The 27,186-nt window shown below is 48.3% G+C and overlaps 9 protein-coding genes across 9 annotated transcripts; 3 read left to right on the forward strand and 6 right to left on the reverse strand.

The window, feature by feature from the left end:
* Nucleotides 1-37: 37 nt before the first annotated feature.
* F4807DRAFT_21831 (uncharacterized protein) lies at nucleotides 38-1,777 on the forward strand. The gene is made up of 2 exons (XM_047994022.1): nucleotides 38-89; nucleotides 176-1,777. Exon 2 carries the CDS (start codon nucleotides 332-334, stop codon nucleotides 1,532-1,534), a length of 1,203 nt encoding a protein of 400 aa, XP_047859648.1. The 5' UTR covers nucleotides 38-89; nucleotides 176-331; the 3' UTR covers nucleotides 1,535-1,777.
* F4807DRAFT_21785 (uncharacterized protein) lies at nucleotides 1,778-4,085 on the reverse strand. Its single transcript, XM_047994016.1, has one exon. It carries the CDS (start codon nucleotides 3,938-3,940, stop codon nucleotides 2,021-2,023), a length of 1,920 nt encoding a protein of 639 aa, XP_047859649.1. The 5' UTR covers nucleotides 3,941-4,085; the 3' UTR covers nucleotides 1,778-2,020.
* A 376-nt stretch (nucleotides 4,086-4,461) lies between these two features.
* F4807DRAFT_449402 (salicylate hydroxylase) lies at nucleotides 4,462-5,717 on the reverse strand (the record flags this gene model as incomplete). Its single annotated transcript, XM_048000018.1, has 5 exons — nucleotides 4,462-4,914; nucleotides 4,990-5,207; nucleotides 5,278-5,336; nucleotides 5,413-5,522; nucleotides 5,559-5,717. The coding sequence occupies 5 exons, from the start codon at nucleotides 5,715-5,717 to the stop codon at nucleotides 4,462-4,464; spliced, it is 999 nt and encodes a 332-aa protein (XP_047859650.1).
* An 836-nt stretch (nucleotides 5,718-6,553) lies between these two features.
* F4807DRAFT_21846 (ubiquitin-conjugating enzyme/RWD-like protein) lies at nucleotides 6,554-7,416 on the forward strand. Its single transcript, XM_047994025.1, has 2 exons — nucleotides 6,554-6,997; nucleotides 7,063-7,416. The coding sequence occupies exons 1-2, from the start codon at nucleotides 6,751-6,753 to the stop codon at nucleotides 7,314-7,316; spliced, it is 501 nt and encodes a 166-aa protein (XP_047859651.1). The 5' UTR covers nucleotides 6,554-6,750; the 3' UTR covers nucleotides 7,317-7,416.
* A 591-nt stretch (nucleotides 7,417-8,007) lies between these two features.
* On the reverse strand, nucleotides 8,008-9,137 carry F4807DRAFT_21869 (uncharacterized protein). The gene is made up of 2 exons (XM_047994031.1): nucleotides 8,431-9,137; nucleotides 8,008-8,348 (listed from the first exon to the last, which is right to left on the reverse strand). The coding sequence occupies exons 1-2, from the start codon at nucleotides 8,785-8,787 to the stop codon at nucleotides 8,292-8,294; spliced, it is 414 nt and encodes a 137-aa protein (XP_047859652.1). The 5' UTR covers nucleotides 8,788-9,137; the 3' UTR covers nucleotides 8,008-8,291.
* A 5,213-nt stretch (nucleotides 9,138-14,350) lies between these two features.
* Nucleotides 14,351-16,248, reverse strand: F4807DRAFT_449404 (general substrate transporter; the record flags this gene model as incomplete). The annotated part of the gene is made up of 4 exons (XM_048000019.1): nucleotides 14,351-14,826; nucleotides 14,954-15,315; nucleotides 15,380-16,106; nucleotides 16,161-16,248. The coding sequence occupies 4 exons, from the start codon at nucleotides 16,246-16,248 to the stop codon at nucleotides 14,351-14,353; spliced, it is 1,653 nt and encodes a 550-aa protein (XP_047859653.1).
* F4807DRAFT_21924 (uncharacterized protein) lies at nucleotides 16,153-17,447 on the reverse strand. The gene has a single exon (XM_047994036.1). It carries the CDS (start codon nucleotides 17,073-17,075, stop codon nucleotides 16,422-16,424), a length of 654 nt encoding a protein of 217 aa, XP_047859654.1. The 5' UTR covers nucleotides 17,076-17,447; the 3' UTR covers nucleotides 16,153-16,421.
* A 473-nt stretch (nucleotides 17,448-17,920) lies between these two features.
* On the reverse strand, nucleotides 17,921-21,120 carry F4807DRAFT_21894 (uncharacterized protein). Its single transcript, XM_047994033.1, has 2 exons — nucleotides 18,338-21,120; nucleotides 17,921-18,262 (listed from the first exon to the last, which is right to left on the reverse strand). Exons 1-2 carry the CDS (start codon nucleotides 20,960-20,962, stop codon nucleotides 18,161-18,163), a joined length of 2,727 nt encoding a protein of 908 aa, XP_047859655.1. The 5' UTR covers nucleotides 20,963-21,120; the 3' UTR covers nucleotides 17,921-18,160.
* A 3,176-nt stretch (nucleotides 21,121-24,296) lies between these two features.
* Nucleotides 24,297-26,709, forward strand: F4807DRAFT_21938 (uncharacterized protein). Its single transcript, XM_047994037.1, has 4 exons — nucleotides 24,297-24,796; nucleotides 24,904-25,063; nucleotides 25,230-25,729; nucleotides 25,778-26,709. The coding sequence occupies exons 1-4, from the start codon at nucleotides 24,631-24,633 to the stop codon at nucleotides 26,536-26,538; spliced, it is 1,587 nt and encodes a 528-aa protein (XP_047859656.1). The 5' UTR covers nucleotides 24,297-24,630; the 3' UTR covers nucleotides 26,539-26,709.
* Nucleotides 26,710-27,186: the final 477 nt, after the last annotated feature.

The raw sequence follows: 27,186 nt of genomic DNA on the forward strand, positions 1-27,186 counted from the left end.
AAAGCCTCCTGGCATGAGGCGAAATTAACGGTCGAGGAAACAACGATGTTATTGAGCGAACTCTGAAATTTTCTCGCCTGAGAAATACGGTATATAAAGCCCTTATCCTCTGTGCTCCAAGACCAATCACCCATCAGTCTCCATGGACACAGCACTGATCCTGCGAGACCCCTAGCTACTAGTCCTCTTAGCAGACCAGATTTTGAAACTTCTAGACGCTCTTACTACCCAAGAGCTCCTAATATCGCTCACAAACACTTCTGCTAAGGCGCCGGCTAGCGCGCTAGCTCAAATCCCAAGGAGAACTTCCCGCAGAAGGGAACGAGAAGTGATGGAGAAGGAAATCCTATACTATTCCTTACGGTATAAAGCCGAAAATGCGCGAAAGAAGATAAAACCCTCCCATAGTTTCGATGTCAAATACTGGACAGCGGCAGCAGATGCCAGCAATCTCTCAGCCCAAGTGCACGAGATGGAAATGCATCTCGCAATACAGAGATGGAAGGAAGAGGAGAATGGCGGTTGTGATGCCGAGGAATGGTGGACTACACCAGAAGCACATCGCTTCGTCGACCAGCTAAAAGCCTTCAATTACGAAAAGCACCAATATCTCAACCAGGTAGCGCAACTAGAGCAAGGCGGAGCACGCAGACATGCATCCCAGTCCATGTTTACTACAAGCCAAATCGGCCTTGGTGTTGATACTCCGGGCGTTGGCAAACGTCCAAGAAGCGAACAATCGAAGTTCAAAAGCAGCCTGATCGACTTTTACAACGCTGCTACAATGGATACAAGAAATCCAAAAGTCATCCGAAGCGTGCACGACAGCGCTACCGGGCAAGAGACATTGATGTCAACAATTAGAGCCGTTCAACTTGTCCCGCACTCGCTTGGACGAGATGTGTTGATAGCTCTTTTCGGGAGCGATGTCAAAGGGGAGTTAGATGCGCCGTACAATGGACTACTACTCGATGTGGACGTTAAGGAAGCCATGGATGATGGGGTTATAGTTGTTGTACCGAATTTACCGGATAATCCGTCCACAGAAGAGGTGGCTCTTTGGGAGGGAACCGAACCCAAGAATTACAGATGGCGAATTATGGACCCCGATGCGGATATCCTTAACCGACCCGTCGAAGTTGCCCCCGAGAAACCTACAGTAATGATCATGAGAGACCTTGATGGGAAACAACTCTCCTTCAAGAACGAGATGCGCCCGCGAGCGCGATATCTATATTTCCTATTCGTTGTAGCCCAACTCAGACAAGCTTGGAGACAGGAATACCGAAATGATCCGAGCAAAGTCTTAGCAAAACAGCTCGGGAAAGGATTTTGGGCCACCAAGGGCCGTTACTTGGAACGCTCGTTTCTTCTTGCACTAGCCGACGAAATCGGCCACGACACCAAAATCACGGAGAACATTCCCATGGCGCCCGGTGATGATAATGATCCAGATCATACTGGAGTAATTGGGATTGCGAAGCTACTACAAACTCCCGACGAGGACAGTCTCGATTCAGACGAGGATGAGTGATCCATGAACGTTGAGGTACCTAGGTCAGCATAGGGATTATAGAACGGGGAGGCATAGAGAGCGGGCAGGCAGGCGGTAGACATATCATTACCTGGGTTTATCATCTTGTATAACTAAGGCGTGTTCAATGGTACATGAAAGTGAAATGGCTCAATAACCACCTTCAGTTGTGAGGACGTGTTGTGAAATATACCTACATGTTGGCCACAAACGCTCTGACTCATTCATCGGATTCGAAAGGGCTGGATAGTAACACCTGATGAATATTGCGAACTCTTTGTTTTCTAAATATTTACCTACATAGGTAGAATGGAGTCTAATGTTAGCCAATATTGATTTGATGACCCCTGACTATTATAGGTTCAATCAGCGCTTTACAAGAAATTTACCTTGCAAATTCATATTGACAACATGGTGTGTGGTGTTGCGTCTATTGGTATCATGATCAATGTTACAGTCGTTATTCATACAGCGCAGAGCCCTATCTCATTTCAACTTGCTCAAGATTTCTTGCGCCCGCTCTATCAGCCTTTTAGCCCTAGTCAGCTCATCTTTCCCCCTAGCCTCGTCTTGGGGAGTACGACCTTGCTTTAGCGCGTCGCCGACCACGCCTTCGACGTCTCGAACGGCTTTGCGGCCTTCTTCCCTCACTTCGCCTTCCCAGAACGCCCGCGCGGTCTCCCATTGCTTCTGCATGCGCCGCATGCTCCACACGATGCCCAGGGCGGCAACCGCGCCCGCTTCGTACAGCGTTGTGGTCAGCGTGCTCACGTAGATTAGCGCGCCTAGCGCCGTGGTAAGTCCCGACGTGCCCAGCGTCTGCGCTATCAGCTTTTGCGAGAGCGCTTGTAAAGCGGGTATTGTTTTCGTTTGGAGGTAGCGCCTCGTTGCGGGGATGTTCACGGGCCAGGGGGCTGTCGCTGGAGCAGGCGCCTGGATCTCCAACTGTTTCGACTCAGCGCCGTTTTCGTCGGCGGCGTAGGGGTTGGGGAAGGGTCCTAAGGCAATGCCGGCTTCTTTCATCCTTCCGGCAAGAAATATGGCATTTCTTTCCGATGCTAGGAGGAACCTTTGACTGAGAATATCGTTCGTAAGCATACCCACGTCGTCTGCACGCCAAAATAATTTCCACCACCCTAGTTTGCGCCATCGTTTACTGGAGAATGCTATGTCAAGCTGTTCCTGTAATTCTGTATGCGCGCTTTCTGCCCACTCATCAAGACTATTCTGAAGTGACTTGGGAGTAGTAGGGGATAATGAGGAGCCGAATTGGCGGGCTTCTTCGGTTTCTATGGCTGCGGACGTATTCCTTAGTAGGGAGCCGATGAGCTCCTTCACAGGTGGCTTAGTCGTGCCTTCAGGCGAAGTCATTATATCGGCTTTTAACCACTCAACCAACTTCGGGATGTTACTTTGAAACCACAAGTGTTCAAACTCGATGGCGTTCTTTAGATCCTTGCGAACAAGGCCCAGCCCGATACTCGCAACTCCGATGTCAATAGGGGTAAACGGCAAAGGGGAAGTATCTGCCGACAATTTATACTCGGGCAGATTTACCGCAGCTGTGATTACGCTTGGGCTTTCTAGCGGGGACATCGATACTACCGACGCAGCACCCAGGAGACCGTCTGCCACGATCAAAGCTTTATGCACCGGGGTTGTGATAGGAGTATGCCTGCCCGTATCCGAGGTGGGAATGTCGACCGTAGGGACAAGCACCGATTCCTCGGACCCTTTCAGAGCTCCCATTTCTTGTGCAGACAGAAAAGGATTCGTCTCCATGAGCAACAATTCCAGATTATGCCCATTCAATGTTGCGGACGAAACATTGACCTCATGCAACGAACTCCCCTTCGTGGCGACTGATATGGACTCGAGCTCTTTAGGCACGTCCGCCCCAACCCGTATGATCATGGGCCGTGTCAGATCATGCTTCGCGACTTCTTTCTCCCACTCTTCTTCGCCCTTCAACGGATCGGCGAGCAGAAGTTTTAGCACCTGTTTTGCGACCTCGCTAGAATCGGAGCCATCTGAGAGGCCTAATACAGCAACCCTTATCGACTCATCGCCTGGCGATTGCCGCAAGCCATTGAGAGCTAACTGTAGGCGGGATAGATTTATGTAATTGGGTGCATGCTTCTCGAGTTCGAGAAGAGTTTCCTCTAATTCCTTTCGAGGATCGAGAACGCCGGGGTTCCTAGCAGCCGTGCTAGTCGTGCGAGCCGCGGTAGTCGAGACAAAGCGTCGAGGGTTCTGCGATTTTCGTCTCGGGCGGCGACTCGGTCCTGCGCTGGGTTGGCCGGAGAGCGAGCAAAAGAAACAGACCGAGTTCCTCTCAGTCACTCGACTCTTTAGATAAACCGAGCTGCGGCGCCCAATGGGCTGCAGACTTATTCGAGGAGGCATATTCCGCCCTCGATACTTTTCAAGTACACATTAGGCGCAAAAAGATCTGGAGCTTTTCGAACTTTTGAGCTCTAAACATTGGAAGCTTCCGAAGCGCGGATTTCCGGGTCAATTTCGGCTAGTCTACCAAATATTTGATTGTCGGGAACGATCTGATAAGGATTGATAAGCTTATCGCACTCTTAGCGCGCCTTGGCAAATCTCTATTGACTGGGTCCTCTTTAGAGATCTCGTTTCTCCTTGCGAAAACGCCTTCAAGTTTTGTATAATTTATTCGAATGAATAAAATAACTTGGAATATAATATATTATGATATATTTAGAACAAAATTAGTTTTTGTATTCCAACTCGCGATCTCACCGGAACTTGTGAGTATTTTTAAGCACCACTGGCGCATCACCCAGTCGACATCGATGACAAGCATACGCAGCAAGTCTCCAAGAGCAACAGTGAGGTACTATACAACCAATCTTAATGTTCTGACATGGAACGTCTGTTGTTGATCGGAGGCCGTAATGTCATCATTGCACGATACTCTCTCTTTTCAAACTAGCTTCCATCATCTGTAGGGCCTCGTCGCGGTGTTTCTGTTTCTCCATATCAATATCAATGATGAAGTCCCATCTTGACATCAACGATTTGAATTTCTTGGGGTCAAGTCCCGTCTCCTCATTGGCTCCGGTTATCATGGTACCTATGATCCAACTCGACTCAACGATCTCTTGTGTGCGGGGACGACGAACTAGGTCATATGCCTTTAAGGCAGTGAGAACTTCAGCAGGCGATTTCGCGCGTCCGAGCCAGGCGGACAAAATAAAGCCGTCTTCGATGGGCATGCCGCTGCCGGAGCCCTGACACGGTATTGTCGAGTGAGAAGCATCGCCAGTGACATGGATGGGCCCGTCAACATAGCTATGTGCTTTGGGGTGGTCCCAAAGATATAAGGCATTGTGTTCGGGCTGATTACAAAGCAGCTGTATTATTCGTTGGTATCGCCATATCGTCGTACCAGTCACGTAATATTTTAATGATCCCAGGTATCGTCTTACTTCAATTATGACCTTATTGAGATGAGGTAGGAAACCCCGGTATCGCTGCTTGATCTCGTCGGCGCCCATTTTGCACTGCCAACCATTCAATGACCCAGGCTCAGCTTCCGTGTCAATAGGGGCCATTGCAAATTGTACCAGCTGGCCGCCGCTCAGAATTTTGTGCGTTAAAAACACGTTATGGCCAATCCATCCATATCCGCAGGCATTCTCCATATCTAAAAGCTCTTTTACCTAAGCTGGCTTGAGTCTTGTCGAACGGTTGGAGCGTCATAAGAAACCAAGTACCAGTGCTTTGAGGAGAGGTCGCAGGATCGTTCTCACCCAGGATGAGCTTTCGAACGGTGCTGTAGGTGCCGTCAGCACCTACGAGGATATTGTATTCCTGTATGGTTCCGTCGGTGAAGTAGAGCGTAATCGGACCCGTCTCGATCGATTTTTTGGAGCTTCTTGGAGGCATACATTCGATCCTGGGGAACGACGGCGAGCAGTTCTTGTAGAAAGGCGGCGCGGAGAACGATGCTCGTGAGACGCTTCCCTTGGGCTATTTAGTCAACTTCATCGGCCACTTCCCCGGCTGCCTCGCCTTGAGCGAACATGATTCGAACGCCCCTCATCGGCACGGCCCGTCTCGTTCGAGACATCGCGCAGCTTCGGGGCCGATGAGCTCGAGGGCAGAATGCCATGCCGGCTTCTTTGAACTCGGCGGCGGACTCAAATGTGTACATCTAGGTGAGAGTACTTGACGATGGCGCGGATTAGGGAGGCGCCTGCCACGCCGCCACCCATGATGGCAATTCTAATAGAAGAACTCATGACGCTGAACTCAAAATATCGCTCTCAATTCGATCCAGATGCTGGCATTGGTACTGGTACTCAAATAACCTCGAAAATGCCCATAGCTCCTAAGAGTAGGCGTCGATCAAGGATATAGTAGTAGGACTTGCTAGAGTTAGAAGAGCATATCATGTTAGAGAGGTTAGAAGGAGTCAATGTAACCATCTTTGTCCAGGTACCTAGGGATGTCATGGATAATCCGTTGTTGTTTTCAGTTTCATGTGAAAGAGAGCTACGCTGCACGTGGTAGACAACTGCAATTAGATACCTAGGTTTAAGGGGTTGATAGTTTATGGTATACGGCTTGAGCCACTTGATCGACATCGCTGGTGATGTTGGTGCTAGCAATGCATGGAGGCGGACACCTGAATGGGCATTTTACAGGCCCTTGGCGTATATCAACAGCCACCTCCAAGGAACATCTAAAGAAAGGCTACACTCTCAAAATAAAAATTATGCGTCCACTGATGTATGATACTTGTGTGTGTTCTCTAGTCCATGGTTTATTGCCTGTTGATTATTCTGTTATTGTAAAAGTATGGAATCAAGTGCATTCATGCGTGGTAGAACCTTGCGGTGGACCCGTGCAGAGCCGCACTTTCCACGATACTACTGTGCCTGGAGTTTCGGGTCAACTTCGGCTAGCCGATGCCTACCATTTGATTGTCAGGAACGACCAGATAGGGGATCCACAGCGCACCTTCGCGGCTAGATCGGCGGATGGATGGCCTAGAGGAAACCCCCGCCAATGGTGTGCATTCGATCACTTCTCCAACATTCCATATCCAAACCTACAGCTAAAACCTACCATTTACATAGACAGTCAAAAGTTTCATTTGCTTAGACGCATTCCCTCAATAATACAAAAACACATTACCCTTAGTAATTGCTGTTTCATATCACATTTGTAGATATCCTACAAAGATGGCTCAATCGACAGCCCACCGCCGGCTCCTTCAAGAGTACAAGATGCTGACTAACAATCCTCCTGATGGTATCACGGCCGGTCCAGTGAGCGAAGATGATATGCTTCACTGGGAAGCTCTGATCCAAGGTCCCGAGGGCACTCCCTTCGAAGGAGGTATCTTCCCTGCCGAGCTCAAGTTCCCCAAGGATTATCCCCTAGCGCCACCCAAGATGACATTTCTAGGAGAGATCTTCCACCCCAATGGTATATTCCCATACAGCCAGATAGAAGCTTGTAGAATTCACCATCTAACATTGGCGAATTTGTAGTATATCCCAGCGGTTTAGTCTGTATCTCTATCCTCCATCCTCCCGGAGACGACCCGAATCACTACGAGCACGCATCAGAGCGATGGAGTCCGATCCAATCCGTCGAGAAAATTCTCATTTCCGTTATGAGCATGCTGGCGGAGCCCAACGACGAAAGTCCAGCAAACGTCGAGGCGGCCAAGATGTGGCGAGAGAGACGCTCAGAATACGAGAAAAAGGTTCGGGACGGAGTCCGACGAATGCTCGGTCTCTAGTGGAGAGAAGGATATCAAGTTTCAATCGCTGATCTTTTGCACATAATGCATCCTCATAACTTGATCTGTCAGGTCAGCGCCGCGGCTCGGATTCACATGCAGCAGATCAAAATGGACAATCTGCACGACGGGATATTTGAGACATCTAATGTTCGGGAAAATGGACCTTCAGCACGTGGATTAGTCCCTACTGAATGGTATGAGAACGTGTATGGGAATGGATTTGAGAACGGCCATCAGAATGGGCATACGAACGGGGGCCCAATGTCTTGGTCTGTCCACTTGGCAAACCAGCGGTCTCATGAGGAAAAGGAGCACCGTCGTGAAAAATGCAAGGCCAACTACAATACTACTTGCAGGACAGCTGTATCCGACTACTGCCAAAATGGTCTAAAGGACGAGGAATGAATTACGAATGACCTGGTACATGGGCGAGATATGCCGTTTTATGGTATTGTTATTGAGGGCAGTAAGGTCGCCAGCTTAACAAACTGTCTCATGACGACGCCACGATACATGAATGGTTGAAGATCCCACTGAAGAGCCCTTCCTTGTTACACAAGTATGCATAGCGCGGTGTTTGGGGAGTGCAGTTTACTCATAGTATGTACTCAATTTACAACAGAACCATCATCAGGATCGCAATATCCACCATGGCCAATTGTCCCTTTGACTTTTTTAATTGTGGAAACATGGAATATTCAATTCATGCTATTTCTGCCATTAATAACAAGACACTAACTCAAGGCGCCGCTCCAATGACCCATTTCCCTTCTAAACGCCTATGCGTGCACCATATATCCATGTCTATGTGCGCATGCCAATGCAATTTTGAAACTGATTCTTCGCAGAACCGTTTTATGTATTTTGCCCTTTCCGAGAAGCTCCCATGCAAATTGCTAAGAAATTATATTCAAACGACTCCTAAATCCCGACAAGATGGCTCAGACACCCAGACATCACATCGCCGCTTGTTTATGCGGTGATGGTGATGTTGGCGGCGTGGCCCTGGATTCCGACTTCACCAGATGCCTGTTCGAAGGTTAGCATATACATACACACATCTCCCTTTCATCGCAAAGCGGAAGATAGGAGGAAAAAGGGGTTTACTCACTCCGACGAGATACGGGATAGCAGCAATCAACTGGTAGTCGCCGGCGGCCATGGTGGCGGGGACCTGGACGTCGACGGTGAAGGTTCCCGGCTGCGGCTCGTGGTCCGGGTACAGGCTCGTGTACGCGATCTGCTGGCCGACGCAGACGACGTCGGCGCAGTTGACGCTCGCGGGCGCGAGGCCCCAGATGATGCCGTAGTCGTTCCAGTTCTGGATGTAGATCGACGCCGTCAGCGTCGCGGCTACCGTCGACCCGGCCTTCGCGCTCTCGGGCGCCGCGACGTTGGTTATGTAGGCTGATGCGAGGGGCGAGATGGCGGCGAGGGCGCTGGTTAGGATGGTGCGGAGGGAGACCATTTTGGCGGTTTGGTTTGGTGTTTATTAGGATTATGTAGATTATTGATTAGGTTGGTTGATTTGATAGGTTTGTGTAAGTGTGGAAAGATCGAGATATTATGTTCTTTGTGCGATGATGGTTCCTTGTTGTGTGTAGGACGGTTTGTCTGGGCATCCGTCCTCCTTTATATATCCCCGTGGCGATATGATCCGATGTTGCAATGTGTTACACGATGTTATGTAGGTACGATGCGTGCATGCTACACATCACATAATACTAGCTCCTAGGATTAATTGTCGTGGCATCACTCACCACGAGTCCCAGCACGTTGTTCATCGCGAGGGATTTCCGGCCACTCGGGTTCGTCCTGCGCAGAGCGCAGAGATCCTCGCCCGCACAAATACGAAGTGATCGACATGCGTGAGCTGATCCCGGCAAAGAAACGGCCAGGCTCAGCTACTGCATTACTAGCTATCTCGCTTTTTTTCCTTTCTCTGTTTTTTTTCTTACGCTTACTTTACCGCCTCGTAAAAATGTTCCTTTACGGACGTTTTTTGGTTGATATATGATGATGTTATTCATGCGAGATCCATGGGTGTCTCAAGCCACTTCGCTTACGGGGCCTATGTGCGTACAGAACCAACCTCCGAACCTTCCTGTGCCGCTCCGCCGGGTCATCTCGGTTCTAGTGGTACGTAGTACATATCTAAGTGCTGAGTCTTAGCTGAGAAGGAAGGATGCAGATGCGCCACCGTATAAACTCGTAGCACGAACCCGGGGAATGGCTGGAATGGCTAGCAGCCAACCGCTAAAACTGCTGCGGCACCGCATCGTCACTCGCCCATCGTATTTCTGCTCCAGTAGTTTCCACGCGGCTGGGCGGTCGTCGTGTTGACAAGCTTTTCGGGCTATTTTAGGAGATATTTTTAGGAGATGGGGTATTGAGATGGTGATAGATATTAGTGTCGTTAGCATGTGTATCCACGTTACCACACACGTTACATTTCCTCTCCAGCCCATCACGGGCCGCCTACGTCATGTCATGTGTTTCTAGAATCATGTATGCAGTATATACGGGTGTACGTATTGATATTAGGTACCATATATAACACCAATATAGTAGCGAGTAAGCGATTTGGCAAATGAAGTTCATGCCAGGATTCCAGCTTCTTTCAATTTACAGATCGTTGTCGGATGAAGCGGTGGATATATTCCTGCGTGAGTTTGCCGTAATTCATTAGGTCCCTGTAAATATAGTGCAAATATAGCGTAGATACAGGCGCTAACCCCAGACTTAGTTCGGATCCATTGGCGGTGGACCTTATTAGCCGGTCCCGAAGGCGGGTACCACGCTGTATTTTAGCAACCCCTCCCTAACTATCGGCCGAAGTTACCTGGAAATTGCTTGGTTCCTCATAAGCTTTCCTCTGCCGGCTTGGCTCTACTCCTAACCTTATCGTCGCTTAGGTAGGTAGTTGTGCTGATATCTACAGTATCATCGTCACCGCTATCTTCTATCATCACCAACAGTATATCATTCTTAGTCTCATTAAAGCCGTCTACATAAGTAGTAGGTCCTGCTTCGGCGTAAGTCGTCACAAATCTGTTGGTTAGAGCAATCTTTGATTACATATCAACGCTTATTCGAAGGTCGCGATTTTCGCTTGATATTGTCAGCTGCCTGCGACTGAGGCCTCGAGTTTGTCTCGACACAGTCAAGCTAAGTGGATGTCGATACGGGCGAAATGCAACGTGACTTAGACAAGGAGCCCTAACGTGTCAGCTAGCTCATCAGCCGATAGGGCTGAAGTCGTGAACTGGATGAATACATGCGTCGTGGTGGCGCAGCACTGATGTGTTGACCAGATGGTGTTCGGTTTCGTTCAGTTTCGCCGCATAGTTCTCTGACCAACGTACATAGTTCATGAATAAACCCTGTGTGTATTATGATAGTTAGATATCCAAGTTCTCAATGATACCCATGGCAACTCTGTTGGTTCACGGAATATCCAACCCACTGGTGCTGGCGCTAGTATTGGTGATTTACCAACATCGAAGGATCGCTACCCAAGAGGCTCTCCTGCCCTATATTGATGCTCGTCTAACAACATATCAGCATACCATGCGTGATATTTAAGAATATTATACTAATATACGTCTGCTCACATAGCATATAGCAGCTTACGTCCGAAGATATAGACGCATGCCGTGGGTCTACATTCATCCCCCTTTCGGCCGAAAATAGTTCTCGGAGACATTGGCAAATAATGGCTAGGTTTTATTAATAAAGTGAGTGTTGATTAGTTCTAATCAACGGCAAGCAAACCAGTCCGTTATACAAGATCGTAATTATCCATCGTTCGCCTTCTATGTTTTCCAAGCATCGCTGGTCCATCGTTTATCCTTCGGAAAACTTGTCAACCTTCGTAGGGATGCATAGGATATAATCGCAATGAAAGGGAATCTGGAGACGGAATATTTGCTCTGCTTTTAGATCTACGCGTCGACTAGCATCGGGGCATTAAGTGTAAATCATGGCAACAGGTGTCTAAAGTCACACGGCACTTATCACGAACTCTACTTAGGAGAAGTTGGTGCGTAGTCAGGATCCCGACATGTGGGATCAACCAATTCTTCATTGGTCATCCTGCGCCTATTCATAGGAGACAGCAGGGAAAAGTAACTGCAAAGAGTAGTGTCTTCGTCCGCCGACTTTCAAGTCATAGTAACGGAATCACCATAAACCAACCCATCCACCTTCAGCCATCCCTGTTCCCGTTCCCATCCCGAAAATCCTTGTCATTGCGTTCGGAGGGGGGCGCTCAGAGTTCGCGGCCATAATAGCGGTGATCGACGTAGGGGCATCGCTCGCTGATCGGAAGAGGGCACATGCTTGACTGGTTCATGCCGTTCAGGACTACCCAAATAAACGCGACGATGAACATGGTCACGAGAACTCCGAAGCCGACGCCAAGTGCGACCGTGAGCTTGTCATCCATGATGCCGGGTTGGCGGGGCTCGTCCTCGATTGCTTGCTCCTGGGGGTCGTCGGGGGTAGGGTCACGGATCGAGTGGTCTGACATTCTTCTATAGAAATTAGCTTGGCTGAGCCCCCTTTTTGAGTATACTTAGGTTTGATAGACCACGTAATTTTTATTTACGCAAATAGGATTATACTTACAAGTGTCAGAACGTAGTGGTTGGTGATGTTAGATGGTGGCAGAGGCGGAGGTGCGTTTTTGGTGCTTTTGGTTGCTGTTTTTGTTGTTTGTGGTTGAGCTTAGTGGTCAACGAAGGGTTTGTGGAAGCGTGATGAAAGGAAGAAGAATGCAAGACACATTAAGAATTAGGGTGGTGTTTAATTATGCACCCTCCTTCCCGTGTCAGTAGGCTTCACAGACCATACCGTCCCCAAGTGCTATGATTCAGCGCGGCTGTTACCAGTTGATCCAGCATGTTCATGGCAGTCATGCCCCAGCTGGTTGCCATAAATGACTACCTCGCCGACCTCATACCCACAGTCCACAGATCCTTCCGGAATCTTTATGTCAGCGATCTTGCGGCGACAGTCCTCGGCGGCGACATTCTTTGACCATGATCCTTGGTGGCTTTCCGTGGCCAATGGACCAGACGACAATGCCGGTGTCACTGTTAAGCACAGACATTTGACGTCTGTAATCTGGTAATATGGCACCCAGAGTGATGTCTTCAACCGCTACGCATAAGGACACAGGGCGCCGTTATGTTATTTTGTCCTTTGCGGATGGCCTCCTATATAGGCTGAACGAAAGACCCAATACTTTGCGAGAAGACCGCTGTCACCACGACATAGACGGTTGAGAACTAAGGAGATCAAAGTAGTCTTAGTTATATAAATCTAAAATCTATCAACAAGGGGCAAAATCAAATAAGTACCTAATGAGATCAAAACATAATAAACACACAACAGATGCAATGGAAATCGCTGTTGTATAAAATCAATCATACCTCTCGAAATTAGTACGTCTATACTAGTGTTTGTTTAAGTGAAGTCTTATCATATATAGCATGTTGGTAAGACTCGGGCGAAGGTTAGGTATGATGGAGAACGTAGTTGATTTGCCTTGCTTCAAGCATTGGGAAGAAAGGCAGTGTGATAGTTAAAAGAGTATTGATTGTATGAGTTAAGCCCTTTCCAAGCTTTAGTGATTAGTGATTAAGAGAGAGGGGGGGGATCCCCCTTTACTGATTATTGAATGCTTAGAACATGCCTTGACATGCTTCCCAGGGGGTATTTATACCTTTTTACGAAAGGATTGGAGCAAGTAACCAGGGAATATTTGCGTTATGATTACGAGGTTTTTATGTAAGTGCTAATATAATTGAGTTTTGTTTGCTTTAAATTCACAGTATCTATTAATGAAAGAAACACATCAGACAAGTATAGAAAAACCATGAACATTCGTAGCGCGTAATTGTTCTAATAGTGGAACTTCCCAAACGTCATACCACAAATAGGGGCTACTTTTCTACACCCCCTTGAGACACGGAGAGAGTGCGAATACCGAGATTTACCAACATTGTTTGTAAATATCAAATTAAATTCTTGATAGCTAGCAGATAGTACCTAAACTAGATAGACTTGGAGGTTTGCATGTTTTCTGGCATGGTTAGGAATCATAAATGGATTGGTTTGTTATAATTGTCGAACTACTAGCACGTACATAACCCTAGCAATGTGAGCGAAGGATTATAAGCAAATAATCTTAGTCTTATTATACAGTACTCCTAAGAAAGAATGTAATCAAGAGTAGAACTAAGCAAAGAAAGGAAACCAGATGACGACGGCGAAATAAAGAGAAAGCAGGTGCCTAGTTGCGTTGGATATCAAATCTCAAGAAGAAAAATAACCGCGACAGGATGAAAAAGTTTTACCTATGGTAGCCATATATGATAATAATTTCTTCACACGTTGGGCTGTGGGTCAATAGGGGGGGAATGCATGTTTGAATGTTGAAACTAGTTAGTACTGTATCTATGTAGGTTAAAAGATTCATATTTTGTGCCGTCCTACGCGATATAGACGATAAAATTTATTAGCTATAGAGTATCGACTCAAGTTAGTTGATAGGGGGATTGTGGGCTGTCTATAATGGATAGTCTACTTATTGTAGGAGTACACTAAAAGAACTCATATAGAACTCATTCTACTCCCCAGGACAAAATATGATACTTAGATTCTCATCATCCTGGTTCTTCGCGAGACTCGTTCCAGTCTCTTACGAAGCTAGATGGCATCATTCATGAGAAAGTCCCTTAAGCATGACTTAAACTCAATAATTCTACAGGTCACAACATCGCTCGAGCATCCTTGCCAATATCCAATTCCAATTCATTCATACTTTCAGTATGTTCTATCAAAATGTCGGATATCTATAGCAAAAGAAGATCCACCCATCGCCATCTCCACCTTGCACACACCCCTTATTTTAGATCTATATGGGAGTCACGTGTCACCATTCAATCCATTTCAAACCCTATTTCCCAATCCTTAGAAAAACAACGAGCAAGGTATCTCAAAAGTCACAAGCGCGCAAGCAACTCCTACTGAGCCCCGTTGTTCTCGATGAACATGCCTCCCTGGGCCTTCTCTGTGTCGTTGATCGACGCGGACCCGCTGCCATTCTCGTGGTGCTCGTGGCGCGGGCCGACGCGAGCCTTGTGCTCCTCAGTCTCCTCGTACGCGATGAGAAGCTCGCCGTTCTTTCCGTAGCGGCGGGGCTCTTTCGCGGCGACGTGGACGACGGTGAAGTAGCCCTTCCCGCCGTGCACCTTGTGGAATATGGAGTCCATCTCCTCGAGGGAGCGGTACGCCGTCTCGGGGAAGAAGAAGTACACCGTCGGCACGATGAACGCGTTGATAACTGCGAAGATGATGTACGTCTGGTACCCGATGCTGTTGAAAGCGACTGGCGTGATCATCACCACTAGGAAGTTGAAGATCCAGTTTGATGACGTCGACAGCGCGTTTGCCGGCGCACGGGTTCTGAGAGTCGTGATCTCGGCAGGATACAACCAAGCTACGGGAGAGTTAGTTAAATTGATTAAGGCAAGATAAGTCTTAATGATACGATATTAAATTTTGAAGAAAAACAAAAACTTTTTTGAAGGAGCTGAAGAGTAGGAAAAGGAACTGGGTGTACGTACTCATTCCTAACCAACCAATGGCGAAAAAGGTATTGAAAACAAACAGGAATGCGACAGCGCAGGCTTGCGCGCTCTTGTTGTCTGGTGCAGAATTAACACCCGCCAAGACCGCCATACTCATGGACTGTCCAGCAGCTCCGAAAAGCATAAGGTTTCGGCGGCCGACACGCTCAACGATGAACACAGCTGGCCATGAAGCGAGGAAATACTCCGTCCCGTTGATAGCCGCAAGGAGCCGGGCCATGAAATCGCTCATGCCTAAACCACTGTAGATCACAGGGGCATAGTAGGTGATAAGGTTGATACCGGAGATTTGCTGGTACATTTGGTTGACAAAAGCAAGCAGAGTTCGGTGGAAGTTCCTATTTCAAGATATGAGCATCAGTGCGCAACTAATCCGTAGATAGATGCAATATTGTGACATACCGGTCTTTATCCATGGTGAATAGGTCGCGGAAAGTGCCTTTGTTCATTTCGATGACGGTCTCCTTAATAGCTATAAACTCATTCTTTACCTCCAGGGCATCGGGAGGAGCATCGGATAGTGCCGCGAGGACTTCCAGTGCCTCTTCCTCGCGGTCCTTGAGGATCAACCATCTTGGCGACTCCGGCAAGTTCCAAACAAAGGATAGAATGAACAAGCAGAATAATATCTGGAAGGCTAGAGGGAATCTCCAGGCGACGCTGCTGTTTTCAATGAAACTGAAGCCAAGATCTATCCAGTAACTGACCATGATACCGCAAGTGATTAGAGCACCTTCTATCATGACTAGCTTGCCTCGTTTGTGGGAGCGCGAGGTCTCGGATTGCCAGGTGGGAATAGTTGAGGTGTTACCTCCGTTTCCGAAACCAGTGATGATACGGCCGATAATGAAGTGCGGGAGGGTCGTAGCACTAGCCTGTAAGATGGCACCGACGACCATGATGGAGGTACCGAGCATGATCATGCGCCTCCGGCCGAGAGGGTTGGATATGAAAATGGTGGTGACAGCGCCGAAAAAGCATCCCAAGTTATACGCAGCGACGGAGATTCCTTGGTTAGAGGATCGCCTTGCTGCTTCAGGAGAATTCTTTGGGGCGCCGTTTGGGTTTATGTCGGGGAAGTCTGCAAGAAACTGAGGCATGGTGAGGATGCCACCCATTACACCCTGATCTAGGACATGTTAGGTTTCTTGAATACCGTTTGCATGCGACAGAGGTAAAGTACCGTATCCAAAAAGCAGGAAATCGCATCCTGCGATGATACCTATGGCATAATTGAGCCAGTGGCCGCGAAGGCCGAAAAACTTCCCCATGGTGAACAAAATGAGACGGGCGGCGTCTTTCTAATGATAGATGATATGCTCAAAGCTATGAGAAGCCGAGATGATCCAGCTATCTTTATAAAAGAAGGCTGCTGGTCCGGTGGTCAACGAGAGAGATAGGCCGTAAGATCAATCTGGACGCAGATCAGCACGTCAATCGACTTTTATATTTTCCTATGTCGATCAGAATGTGGGTCGTACATATGCTGGTTGGTAGCCAGTGTTACCTTAGAAGGTAGTATCAATTCCTCTCTGCTGGTACCGTCGTAGACAGCTCGGCTTAGACCCGAATAGAGAAAGGAAGGGTGCAAAAGAGAAAAGAGGAAGTGGATTTCACCTTCGAGATATAGGCTACTGAAGAGGGGGTAATTCACGTCTATATATGTATGATTATTCCACGTAAAGGTGATATAAGCAGCGACCGCGAGATCAAAGAGGCAAAGATATAGACCGCTGAGCGGCAACTTGACTCCAACCCTTTCGAGTATAGAAGCCGGGGTTACCAACCAGCAAGTAGGGAAAAACTGGAACCTCGTCTTCTCACTGGTGGGGTCACGAACCCGGTCGGATCTACGTACACAGCATAGCGGGTACCTGGAGTCGAGTGGCCGAGCACCTGAACCCGGCGGTGGAACTGTTGTTGTTGGAATGTGGAGGCCCTGGAACTTTTCGGCGCCATGGATGAAAGGAGGTCGTTGAAGATAATCTCTTCCCGATGTCACGGTTGTAGGTTGTAGAAATCGGAGGGACCGATAGGAAGATTGCGGGTGAGATGATTCGATTAGCAATTGGGCGGCACGCGGGTAAGATCGCACCATCTAGGGGAAATCACCTGCAACTGCAAAGGTAAACTTTCCTTGCTGCTTTGGTAACCAGTGGTAGGGGATTGTAGGGGAAGTGGCTATTCTGTGGCTCTTCTGCGGCACCTTCTAAGTTAGAAGGGCCCTCCCCCGGAAAGGCAGTAGGATCCCCCCATTCCCCATTCCAAAACAGCCCAGGGTCCCCGCAAACCAACTAAAACTTGGACGCTAATTCGCCTAGTCCAACAGTACCGGAAAGGTTAAATGGATTAGATGGATGCGAAAGAAACTCGTCGGCGGCGACGCTAAGAGGAACGAATCGTGGTCGGATTTCCCAATCCGGTAACCCGAATTCGCACGAGTACACTAAGAAGCCTTACCGGTATGACCAAGGATATCTGGCAGAAGAGGAAAATTTTTGACGTAACTAAGGGACTAACTTGGAGCGCTGGTGCGAAAAATGGTCAGGATATGACGTCGATTCGACCAGGGGCTTTTTCTCGCTAACGGTCTTATATCGGCGATGACACTTTGTATGGACGAAATAATGGATCTTGCCTTAGGTAATTGGCAGCCTCCAAAGACTCCAAGCTGTGAAAATTGTCTCGCCGTCGCGTTCATCATGATAAATCATATCTTCAGTGGAATGACAAGATCGGAACTCGTCCCGAAATTTGAAATTCGCGCGATATACTAGCTACTCGCACGAGATACGAATTCTTCAACAACATCGATAGGGTCCGGGGTAGTACAGGCATACAGGAGGTCCGGGTGTCCAACACAAACACGCGTGCTCGGTATGCTGACTTGCCCGACTGGGAACGACACCACGCGACGAACCCCGGAATTAGGGAATCCGGGGTAACAATAGAATGGACTGATGCTATTCAAAAACCAAGGCGAATTGCCACTGTTGGTTCGACCTCGTCCGAACCCCGGGAATCCTTATACTCGCCGCGCCATGGCTTCAACATTCACGGAATTCCAAATTAGTACTGGCGGATTCTGTGCCGCACCCTAAACTCGTGTTCTCATTTCTATAACCACTCTTTTGAAATTTGATATATCACCTTACTCTATGGCATTCAAGGCATTGTTCGAATCTACAACCCGTTCTCGGCTTTGAACTTATCCCAACTCTCGTTGAGAGTGGCGAACACTGTGCCGGCAATAAGTCTTACCTCCGTGCTTGCATCTTGCGGTAGCTGTATACTCTCGTTAGAAACGATGTTGTGATGAATAGGATAGTAGACGACCTCTCAGAGATAGGAGGAACTCACCTTGTCAGGATGACACTTGGCAATGGCTTTCATGTAGTGTATCTTGACCTTGTTTGCAATGACCAATTCGTGCAAGCCGATTTTCTTCCATCCACTGCCTTCCCATAATACCGTGTCAAGGCTTCCGAGGAGAGCGCGCAGATTGTCCCTCTTGCCGTCTCGCCATGCGGCGATTCTTGCGTCAACCTTCTCGCTGAGGGCGAACTTCTCGTCGTCGGCTGCCTCGGCCGCTTTGTTGGCTTCCCGAAGGCGCTGTACTGCCTCGGAGCTTTTTTGTGGGCCAAGATCGGATATAGCAGATGGCTTCGGTCGAGGTTTGGCCGCCTGTGCTGGTTTCGGGGTAGGTTTGGGCTTGGGAGCAAGTGCCTTTTGGCACCGCTGCCGGCCAGCGATAGCATTGGCCCCGCCGACGCTCGCCTCGACACATTGCTGCCAAACGTTTCCGGCATCCGCCCACTTCTCCATCTGTTCGAGCGCCTCCGCTTTCCGACTGAGCGCTTTACCATATAGATCTTTCATATCGCGGGATTCGCCATCAGGCAATGCGACTTTCTCGCCTTCGCCGTGGGAGGGCCCTATAATACCAATGGCGGCATCTGCGTCGCCTACAGCCTGCTTAGGGCTGCCGGTCTTCAATGCAGTAAGCGCGCGATTAGTAAGGAGAATAATGCAAATAGGATGCGATTGTGGTATGCCAGCTAGGGAGTTCGTGTAACTCGTATGTGCGGCGTCGTAGTCTCCTCGTTTGAAATGTGCAGTTCCTTCTAGACGATGTCGTGTAGAGGCTTCTAACACCGACGAAGGGATGGTAGGTATCTTCCTAGTAGGGGCGGATGGCCGCGGTGTAATGGGTTTTGGAGGAGCCTGCGTAGGTGGTTTAGTTGCGGGGCCTGATGGCTGAGGAGAGCGCTGAGGCCTAGATGAAGTAGCTTGATCGAAGAGGAGGTTCTGCTCAGGCGCGGGTTGGGGTGCTGGTTGAGGTGTTGCTTTCTTCCTTCTCGCGGGACTGACGTAAGCTTGTGCGCTTTGATCCTCAATAGCTTGCTTGTTTAACCGTGCCCGGGGATCTCGCGCGCTCGGCTGTGCTGTTTGCTGCCATTTAGGTGCCCCCGAGGAATGAGGAACTGGTCGACTCGGCAGAGCCGGGGATTGACCTCGACCTTCGTCAGGTCGCCTTTGGGTAGGCCTAGATGGTTGTCTATCTGGCGGCCCACCGGACTCCAACATCAGAGCCTCATCAGTGGCAGTCTGAGACACATTCCCTCCCGAATGTGACCTTTCTAGCTGAGCTGACCGCATCCATTTTGGTTGACTAGGATCGCCGCTTTCCTGGAAATCAGCGACTGCTTTTTGGACCTGTTTCTGTCCGCTCTTCCAAAGAGAATTGGCAGTTTTGAAGAAGCTCGAGCTCACTGCTGCTGCTCTTTTTGAAAAGTCATCTCCTGAAACCGGTGACCGGTTTTCTGTTTGCGAAGGAATATCATCATGTTGGTCCTCACTCATCCACGCAGGACCGCCGCGGTTTCTAGAACGGTTATCATCCCTCCTCGGTCGTTCTGTACTTGATTCTGAAGGAGTCGGCTTATTGCGCGCCTGTCTATGCGCATCATCTAAGAGCCAGCCGACTGCCGCTTGGACGTTCAAACCTGCACCGCTTTCCGTTAAACCCCGCCTTGCGTTCTCGGCCGTGAAACCCATGTCGACCAATTCAGCCACGGCTTGGTCAAATGGATCTGAGCTGCTTCCTCTCGGGGGAGCTTCAGGTTCCGATTCCGAATCAGAATCCTCGATAGGCCTCCCCGGTTCTGGTTTTGCCTGAGCCGCCTGAGCTGCTTGAGTTTTCCGTCGTACTTCATCGACCGGTTTGCCAAGGTCCCCTAAGAGGTCGTCATCTTCTTCTGCGTCATTAGTTGGCTGCCTCTGTGGTTGACCCTTCACCTTGTTCAAGCCGAAAGGATCATCATCGTCGTCGAACTGATCTCCACCTGAAGTAGTAGGTTTATTCCATGCATTGGCGGATGTTAGATCAAGCTGAGGTCCACTCGCTGGAGTGTTTTTCCTTGACTGTTCGTGCGCGGGCGGAGGAAAGTGACTGGCATTGTCGACCTGGGTATCTCTATTGAATGCAGCAAAGAGGTCGTCGTCGTCGTTCTTCTGATGTCCATTCTGAGTCCCTATCCCACTACCAATTGCGTGGGCAGCCGGAGAGATAGTTCGAGATGCGGGCGTAGAGCCCTGTGCGATATTATCCCAAAATTGGCCGCCTCCATACTGTGATTGTAGCTTTCGCCTTTCTTCTTCTTCCTTCTGGCGCTTCTGAGCCTCGAGCTGCTCTTGCCGTTCTCGAAGGCTTAAATTGGTATTGCTTTTGGCGCCGCTAAAGCTTACGAGGTTACTGAAGCTATCGGCGGCTGGTTTGGAGGTAGTCGGCTTAGGTGCAGTGAAGCCGGAGCCTTGGGCGGAGAGGGGCGTAGATCGGCCGGAAGGCTGAGGAGATGGGGTCGGACGTAGGCTCGGGTAGAAAGAAGGTGGGTTCATAGGGTTCGGCTTCGGGTTCATGGAAGGTTTATTGTTGCTTTTGCCAGAGTTGGCTGAAGACCAATCAAGTCCGGAGAGATCATCCATCGTTGCGCGGAAGGAATTGGCAATATCGTCATATCAAGGATGCCACATTATTAGTTCCATGCCTACACCGGCCGTGATGTTCGTCTAGGAATTGTTTTCCATGCGCTGTCGCATCTGAACAGATCCAGCTGTTCGTTTCAACGATCCACTCAGATATGGGTCAAATTGTGGCTGATACTACTAAAGCTACGGGGATAACCGTGTGTGGCTTAAGCCGTCAGGCCGTTTATTATGTAATCCAGTTTAATCCCCACTCAATCACCTGCTCAGCTCCCATTTAGGTACATACTAATGTATACGTACGACTCCGCCTTCCCAGTAGCATGTTCTATGTTGAACTTCAACTATTTGCACCTTTTGTAGCCTCTATTTGCTCCATGCAAACGTCTGAATATTATTACTCTCTTCAGCGAATTTTATTACTTTCACTGTCAATTTAAAGCGGCCTTGCAAGGCTACGATTCTTCTAATATTAAATACCGGTTTCTTGTCATTATTCTCTTGTCCCATGCGGCTATGCTGATCCATGCCTGCGCGATGTACACACTTAGGACTTTGATGATGATCCCCCTTTTATATTGCAGTGATCATCACAAGAATATATTCAGCCACTGGCAGACTGGGCAGTTGCTTAACAACTTGGAAGCTACCGCTAGAGTAAGCATTCGGCATTGCGTACTATCTAAACGGCGCGAATTTGTCGACTTCTATGCTCATCACTGCATTAATACTGAAGACATTATGTGAAAATACTATTTTCATGAGGTAGTAAAATATTTAATGGGGAGGGAATGAATTGAGGGATAGGATACAGCAGGTACAGAGACTGATGCTTTTAGGATTGCAATTGAGGACAATATATGCATAGAAGACTGTTGGATACGTAAGGCTTGAGAGAGGAACGTTCAACTTATTACATAGGACCTTCGTGGGCAGGCAGGTTAGGTACATCTGGGTAATTATCCAGGGTGTGCCCTGTATGGTTTTAGTTTAATTGTGATGAGCTGAGCAGCATCTGCTAAAAAGCGACCAATCACACCTTGTGCCTTACGTATATGAAAATTTCCCACCGGTAGATCATTTCGTCATCTTTTCTTCCCGTCTAAATCTTTGGTACACGAAGTACATGTGCCGGACGGGTGTATTCCAATCACGGTCCGATTGACCGATATGAGAGGACGTCTTGTGCTTCAGTTTTAATTCATAATTCATTGAATTAAACATGACTCTTGGTTTTCACTACAGATAAAGCGGCGCTATCACACTCTCACTCGAAAAACTATTTGACGGTGTAGAAGATACATATGTATCTACTTAGCAACCAAAGCAAATGGGTACTATGGATCATACTATGTAGAACACGTATTCAAGAGACTACAGAGTCCTATGCGAATATGCCTGGCTGCTGAGGTGTAAAATTTAAGGATATTTCTTCGGTCTGAAAGTGTCTGCGTAGACCACGTTTGCATTCCCAAGCAAGTAATTGTCAGGCAAAGCGAAGGGTTTTAATTGGCTGATCTTGTATTTTAGTCCCTGAAACTGTTTCATGGGCCTGGAATTTTTCCATCCCGACTTCTGCCCCTCCTTTAGTTTAGCTGTCTAGTAAGTACCTGCATGTACCTAATGAAACGGTACCGTTGCTGTGGATGACATAAGGCGCATTCGCATACTATTGATGGTTATCGGAGAAGCAACCGAATCCTACCTAGGTCCTTGCGCTTTGCGTTGAGTCTCCAAATTGTATGTATTGGAAAGAAGTAGCTAGTCCGACTACCAGCAGCGTAGTGCACAGTTAGCATGCAGCTATGAAAGATAATTATCTATAATATAAAGAGATGGATCACTTGTTTGATGACTTGCTCACACATGTACTATGCTACACCATGTCCCCTCCGACTATCCTACAGTAAAGCAAACTTTTGAACGGCGCATGAGCAGCTGGCAGTATGTGTGTTATCTAGGCACACTAAAAGATGTCACGCTGTGTATCATTAGCTGCGCCGTTCTCCGATTAATGGCTGAAATTGATTTGAATTGAATGGATGGATGATGTTGTACCTGCGTTTACGGCGGCGGCATTTAAAGTGTTCTTGCCCGTAGATTGGAGATTGGAGAATTGGGCGTCGCACCTGCGGGTATACCCCCTTGTCGTTCTTCACCGTTCCTGGATATTTCTAGCCAATAAGGAAAGAAGACCCCTGATTATATAATTTTGATAGGCTAGACGGTCTAACTCAATCCAGTAAACTGCCTAATCATTTCTTCGGTAGGAATGACGATCTGGTTAGGGTTTCTCTCAAAGCCGAATTGTCACCTCGCCAAGCTTTGTAGTAAGCCCCTTCCTTGCGTAACCTATGAACCGTTATCAGACTGGCCTTGGGCTGTTTGAGGGTGTTGATGAATATCATGTATGTATCGATAGCTAAGGAGGCAGATCAACTTATATCCCTAACTGCACATGTTGGAAGTGATTATACAAACTGGATTACACGATCGAAACCAGATCCTTCTCACATACCTAGGTAGGTACAGAGGTACATAGGTACTGAGAAATACATACATGAGATGAACCCTTTTTAATGGAGTTAGATACCTACTTATGTAATCGTGGGGTACACGTAGGACAAAAGTTGACCTCCTGACGGGTCACTAGGCTTGTTAGGGTAGCGATGTATCCTTGTACCGGATAGTACCTGCCCTACCCCGTACTGTCTCACGATACTCAACCTCCTTATGCGACTGGTCCCCACCTACCTCCCGCGATCTTTGCCCTTTCTACGCGCTACTACTTCTCACCATCCCCCTTCATCCCAACTTCTCTTCGTCTCTTCTTTCGTTCCCTTCGGGTCTGCACCCTTACACATCACCGCCGAAGCATTCCGCTCATTCATACCAACCGACGATTCATCGTCAGCTCACGCTCTTTTACTCATATTGACTAATAGTCTAGACTTCCATCTAGATTATTGGCAGTATCACATTCTTTTTTTCCTGTGTTGATCGCATTCGTTACGACTCCGAAGCAGCAAGCAAACAAGTCTTTGACACCCGTCTTAGTGAGGTTAGTGATAGGCAAGGAATTTACAACGAATCTCGAAACTTAGTGGACACCACTCTTCTAAAATCATCAAATCGTATCCATCCAAGACTACATATCGAATCGTGGAATCCATCCATACTTCGCACAGCACTTCATCTCTCCACCGCAGCGCAAATTCACAGATATTGAAGTGCAGTGACTGCTCTGGATAGTAAGGGTAGATTTGGAAGGACAAGGAACTGATTTGGGAGAGTCGAGGTGGAAAGGACAGGCGACAGCATTGGTTACGTTGGGTGCGACATCAAGGAATTCAGCAAAAGGCGACGAAGGTCATCGGTGGTTTGCCGATATCGACAAAGGGACCGGCCAAGTTTGGAACCAATCATTCACATCGTACTACCGAAGTTGTACTCCGCCTGATCATTGACTCTCAGTGTTTGTCAATGACCAAATAAGGACCTAAGGAAAGTGAACTGAATACGCCCTTTTTTTTCGAGCCGTACTATCTCAACGAACATCTCGAAAGGCGGCGCCTTCTCAAAAATTCATCCAAACAACCACAGCCTGTCAACTGTGAATCGTACTTGCGGCGCATTTTTATAACATCGCCGACATCTACTTCCTTACAATGGCATCCAAGACTCTTTCTGTCCTCGCTCTCCTGAGCGCCGTCACTGATGTGTCAGCCTTCTGGCGTATGGAGTGCCGAGGCCGCACAGGCCTAGCTCGTATTGACCCTATCATGGACCTAGGCGAAGTGGCGCCTCATACCCACACTGTCCATGGATCTTCTGGTAAGTGTTCTCAACTTCTTGGGTTGTGATTTTTTAATATGCCTTCGATATGAAGACAATGTGTATATTTCATCAAATGTTTACCAAGTTTATTAACCAACTTATAGGCTTCAACCTTGCTGCTACTTTCGATGATCTGATGGGAGGTAATTGTACCTCATGTGCCGTCACGCAAGACAAGTCGGCGTATTGGACTCCTGCTCTTTATTTCCAGGATGCTTCAACGAAGGAGTTTGAGCTTGTTCCTCAAGTTGGAGGCATGCTTGCGTAAGTCAATTGTTTGCTTTCATCGTCCTTTCAATCACGACGTACGCTTCTACAAGTCTATATAATGTCTAATTGCTATCCTCCCTCACTTTCGTATCCACACCAACCCTTATCTCTGCTTATTTGTGGTGGATGATGGATTTGAAGATACTAATATTAATAATAGGTACTATCTCTTGCGTGGAGATAACGTCACGGCCTTCCCAGCTGGATTCCAGATGATTGCTGGTAGCAACTACCGTCGAGACTACACTGTCGGCGATCCGAAGTCACCTGACCCCCCTCAATCCAACTGGGCTGCCCTCAAGCAGACTAGCCAGGATGACCTGGAGCAACGAGCCATTGGGTTTAACTGTCTTGACTATAATAAGACGCCCGAGGCCTCATTGTACCGTCACTACCTGCCGGAGAAGACCTACCTTGATGGGAACTGCCCTGATGGTCTCCGTCTTGAACTGATGTTCCCTTCATGCTGGAACGGCCAGACAACTTCAACGGATCATAAGAGCCACGTAGCGTATCCCAGCTTGGTTGGAAATGGCGATTGCCCGGACACTCATCCTCAGCGCCTGGTCACTCTGTTCTACGAAACTATCTGGAACACCAATGCGCAGCAGTTCCAAGGTCGACAGGGACAGTTTGTCGTTTCTAACGGCGATCCAACTGGTAAGCTCATTGTTCAATTTCTCATCATATAACTAACGAAGATGAAAGGATTCGGTTATCACGGTGACTTCATGGCTGGTTGGGACGCAGACTTCTTGCAGGAAGCTATTAACACCTGCACGAGCGACTCCGGTGACATTCGAGACTGTCCTCTCTTCGTAAGCCCAACTCCTCTCCAAAGTGAGGCGGAGCAGAACACTTGTAAGTTCGACATGCCTGTTGCGTTAGCTCAGGAGGACGACTCCGCAGCGGACTTGAAGAGTCTCCCAGGCAACGTTGCGATCCAATCTGGTCCTCAGTCTGCTACTCCTGGCAGCGGTAACCCGATCGACTCTGCAATCTCTGCTGCTACCAGCTGGCTCGGTGGTGTATTTGGTGGTGGCTCGGCAACCGCATCTTCCAGCATTGCCCCAATCACCTCATCTATCGCAAGCTCACTCAGCCTCCCCACGGGTGGAGCCTTCATTGAGTCGGCGGCAACGTCGTCATCTGCAGCCTTCAATGCACTCGGTATGCCCGCGGCCCAAACATCGTCTTCGAGTGTCGCTTCGAGTTCCGCGCCACCTGCGCCCACAACTACTTCCGCACCGGAAGTTGCTTCTCAGCCGGGCGTGTCCTACGAAGTTGTTAGCACCCAGACGGTCACAAACGCTGGCGTAGTCGAGGAGATAGTTTGGATGGAGCCTGTCGTGTACGTAACTGATGACGTCCTGACCACTATGACGGTGACGTCCCAACCGGCAATCTCTGCACGAAAGCTGCGTGAAAAGCACTTATGGCGACACCAGCACCATGCTCGACGATCATAAGTGATCAACCTAGTCATTCTCTTCTCTTCGTTTCGGTGGAAATATTTTCTCGTCGATGGGAATTGGCGATAAATTTTGCATCACGTTTCAGGGTCTGATTCCGTTACGCCCGGAAACTTTTCAGTACATTGGGGGGCTCCTCTCCGGAGGAGCAAGGACATACGCGATGGATTGCAAGGCATCAATGCAGAAATGATTGCATACATCTCTTTACGCAATGCAAAGCCGGTCTCGGCTGGCAATATATTGCATAAGGGATTCATATCTGGGCGTTTGACGAACAATAGGGTGGCGAGTCTGTTTGCAGAGTTGAGACATACAAAACATGCATGGCCTAGGTGATGATTCGATTTTGGGCGTGTATCTCTTCCGGCAAGAGATCTTTCGAATTTCCCTGGGCCTTGAGGTTACAAGCATCAAAAACAAATCTCAAGAAATTCAATGACATCAATGAACCAAACAGTCATCCGTCCTCTGTGATCAATCTGAGTTTCGTTATCGCAACTAGTGACCTCGCCACCAATTTTCTATTGCTTCGTCCTGACGTGCTAGTTCGTTATCTGTGAATAGCTTCTCTTTTTACACCACCTTGCGTTAGGTAGTGATGATAGTTCGCTTTAGTTATCGAGATCGTTTTTCTTACTTCGT

This window comes from Annulohypoxylon truncatum (genome assembly GCF_022578515.1).
Source record: "Annulohypoxylon truncatum strain CBS 140777 unplaced genomic scaffold F4807scaffold_1, whole genome shotgun sequence".
Classification (NCBI taxonomy): domain Eukaryota; kingdom Fungi; phylum Ascomycota; class Sordariomycetes; order Xylariales; family Hypoxylaceae; genus Annulohypoxylon; species Annulohypoxylon truncatum.

What these genes read in the sequence shown, in the direction of transcription:
- F4807DRAFT_21831 (XM_047994022.1), top strand. Translation starts at nt 332, where the DNA reads ATGGAGAAGGAAATCCTATACTATTCCTTACGGTATAAAGCCGAAAAT.
- F4807DRAFT_21785 (XM_047994016.1), bottom strand. Translation starts at nt 3,940, where the DNA reads ATGCCTCCTCGAATAAGTCTGCAGCCCATTGGGCGCCGCAGCTCGGTT.
- F4807DRAFT_21846 (XM_047994025.1), top strand. Translation starts at nt 6,751, where the DNA reads ATGGCTCAATCGACAGCCCACCGCCGGCTCCTTCAAGAGTACAAGATG. An exon ending in AGAGATCTTCCACCCCAATG is followed by an intron (nt 6,998 to 7,062) that starts GTATATTCCCAT and finishes GCGAATTTGTAG; the next exon opens with TATATCCCAGCGGTTTAGTC.
- F4807DRAFT_21869 (XM_047994031.1), bottom strand. Translation starts at nt 8,787, where the DNA reads ATGGTCTCCCTCCGCACCATCCTAACCAGCGCCCTCGCCGCCATCTCG. An exon ending in CTATCCCGTATCTCGTCGGA is followed by an intron (nt 8,349 to 8,430) that starts GTGAGTAAACCC and finishes ACCTTCGAACAG; the next exon opens with GCATCTGGTGAAGTCGGAAT.
- F4807DRAFT_21924 (XM_047994036.1), bottom strand. Translation starts at nt 17,075, where the DNA reads ATGGTGCGATCTTACCCGCGTGCCGCCCAATTGCTAATCGAATCATCT.
- F4807DRAFT_21894 (XM_047994033.1), bottom strand. Translation starts at nt 20,962, where the DNA reads ATGGATGATCTCTCCGGACTTGATTGGTCTTCAGCCAACTCTGGCAAA. An exon ending in CCAAGTGTCATCCTGACAAG is followed by an intron (nt 18,263 to 18,337) that starts GTGAGTTCCTCC and finishes GAGAGTATACAG; the next exon opens with CTACCGCAAGATGCAAGCAC.
- F4807DRAFT_21938 (XM_047994037.1), top strand. Translation starts at nt 24,631, where the DNA reads ATGGCATCCAAGACTCTTTCTGTCCTCGCTCTCCTGAGCGCCGTCACT. An exon ending in CACTGTCCATGGATCTTCTG is followed by an intron (nt 24,797 to 24,903) that starts GTAAGTGTTCTC and finishes ACCAACTTATAG; the next exon opens with GCTTCAACCTTGCTGCTACT. An exon ending in TTCTAACGGCGATCCAACTG is followed by an intron (nt 25,730 to 25,777) that starts GTAAGCTCATTG and finishes CGAAGATGAAAG; the next exon opens with GATTCGGTTATCACGGTGAC.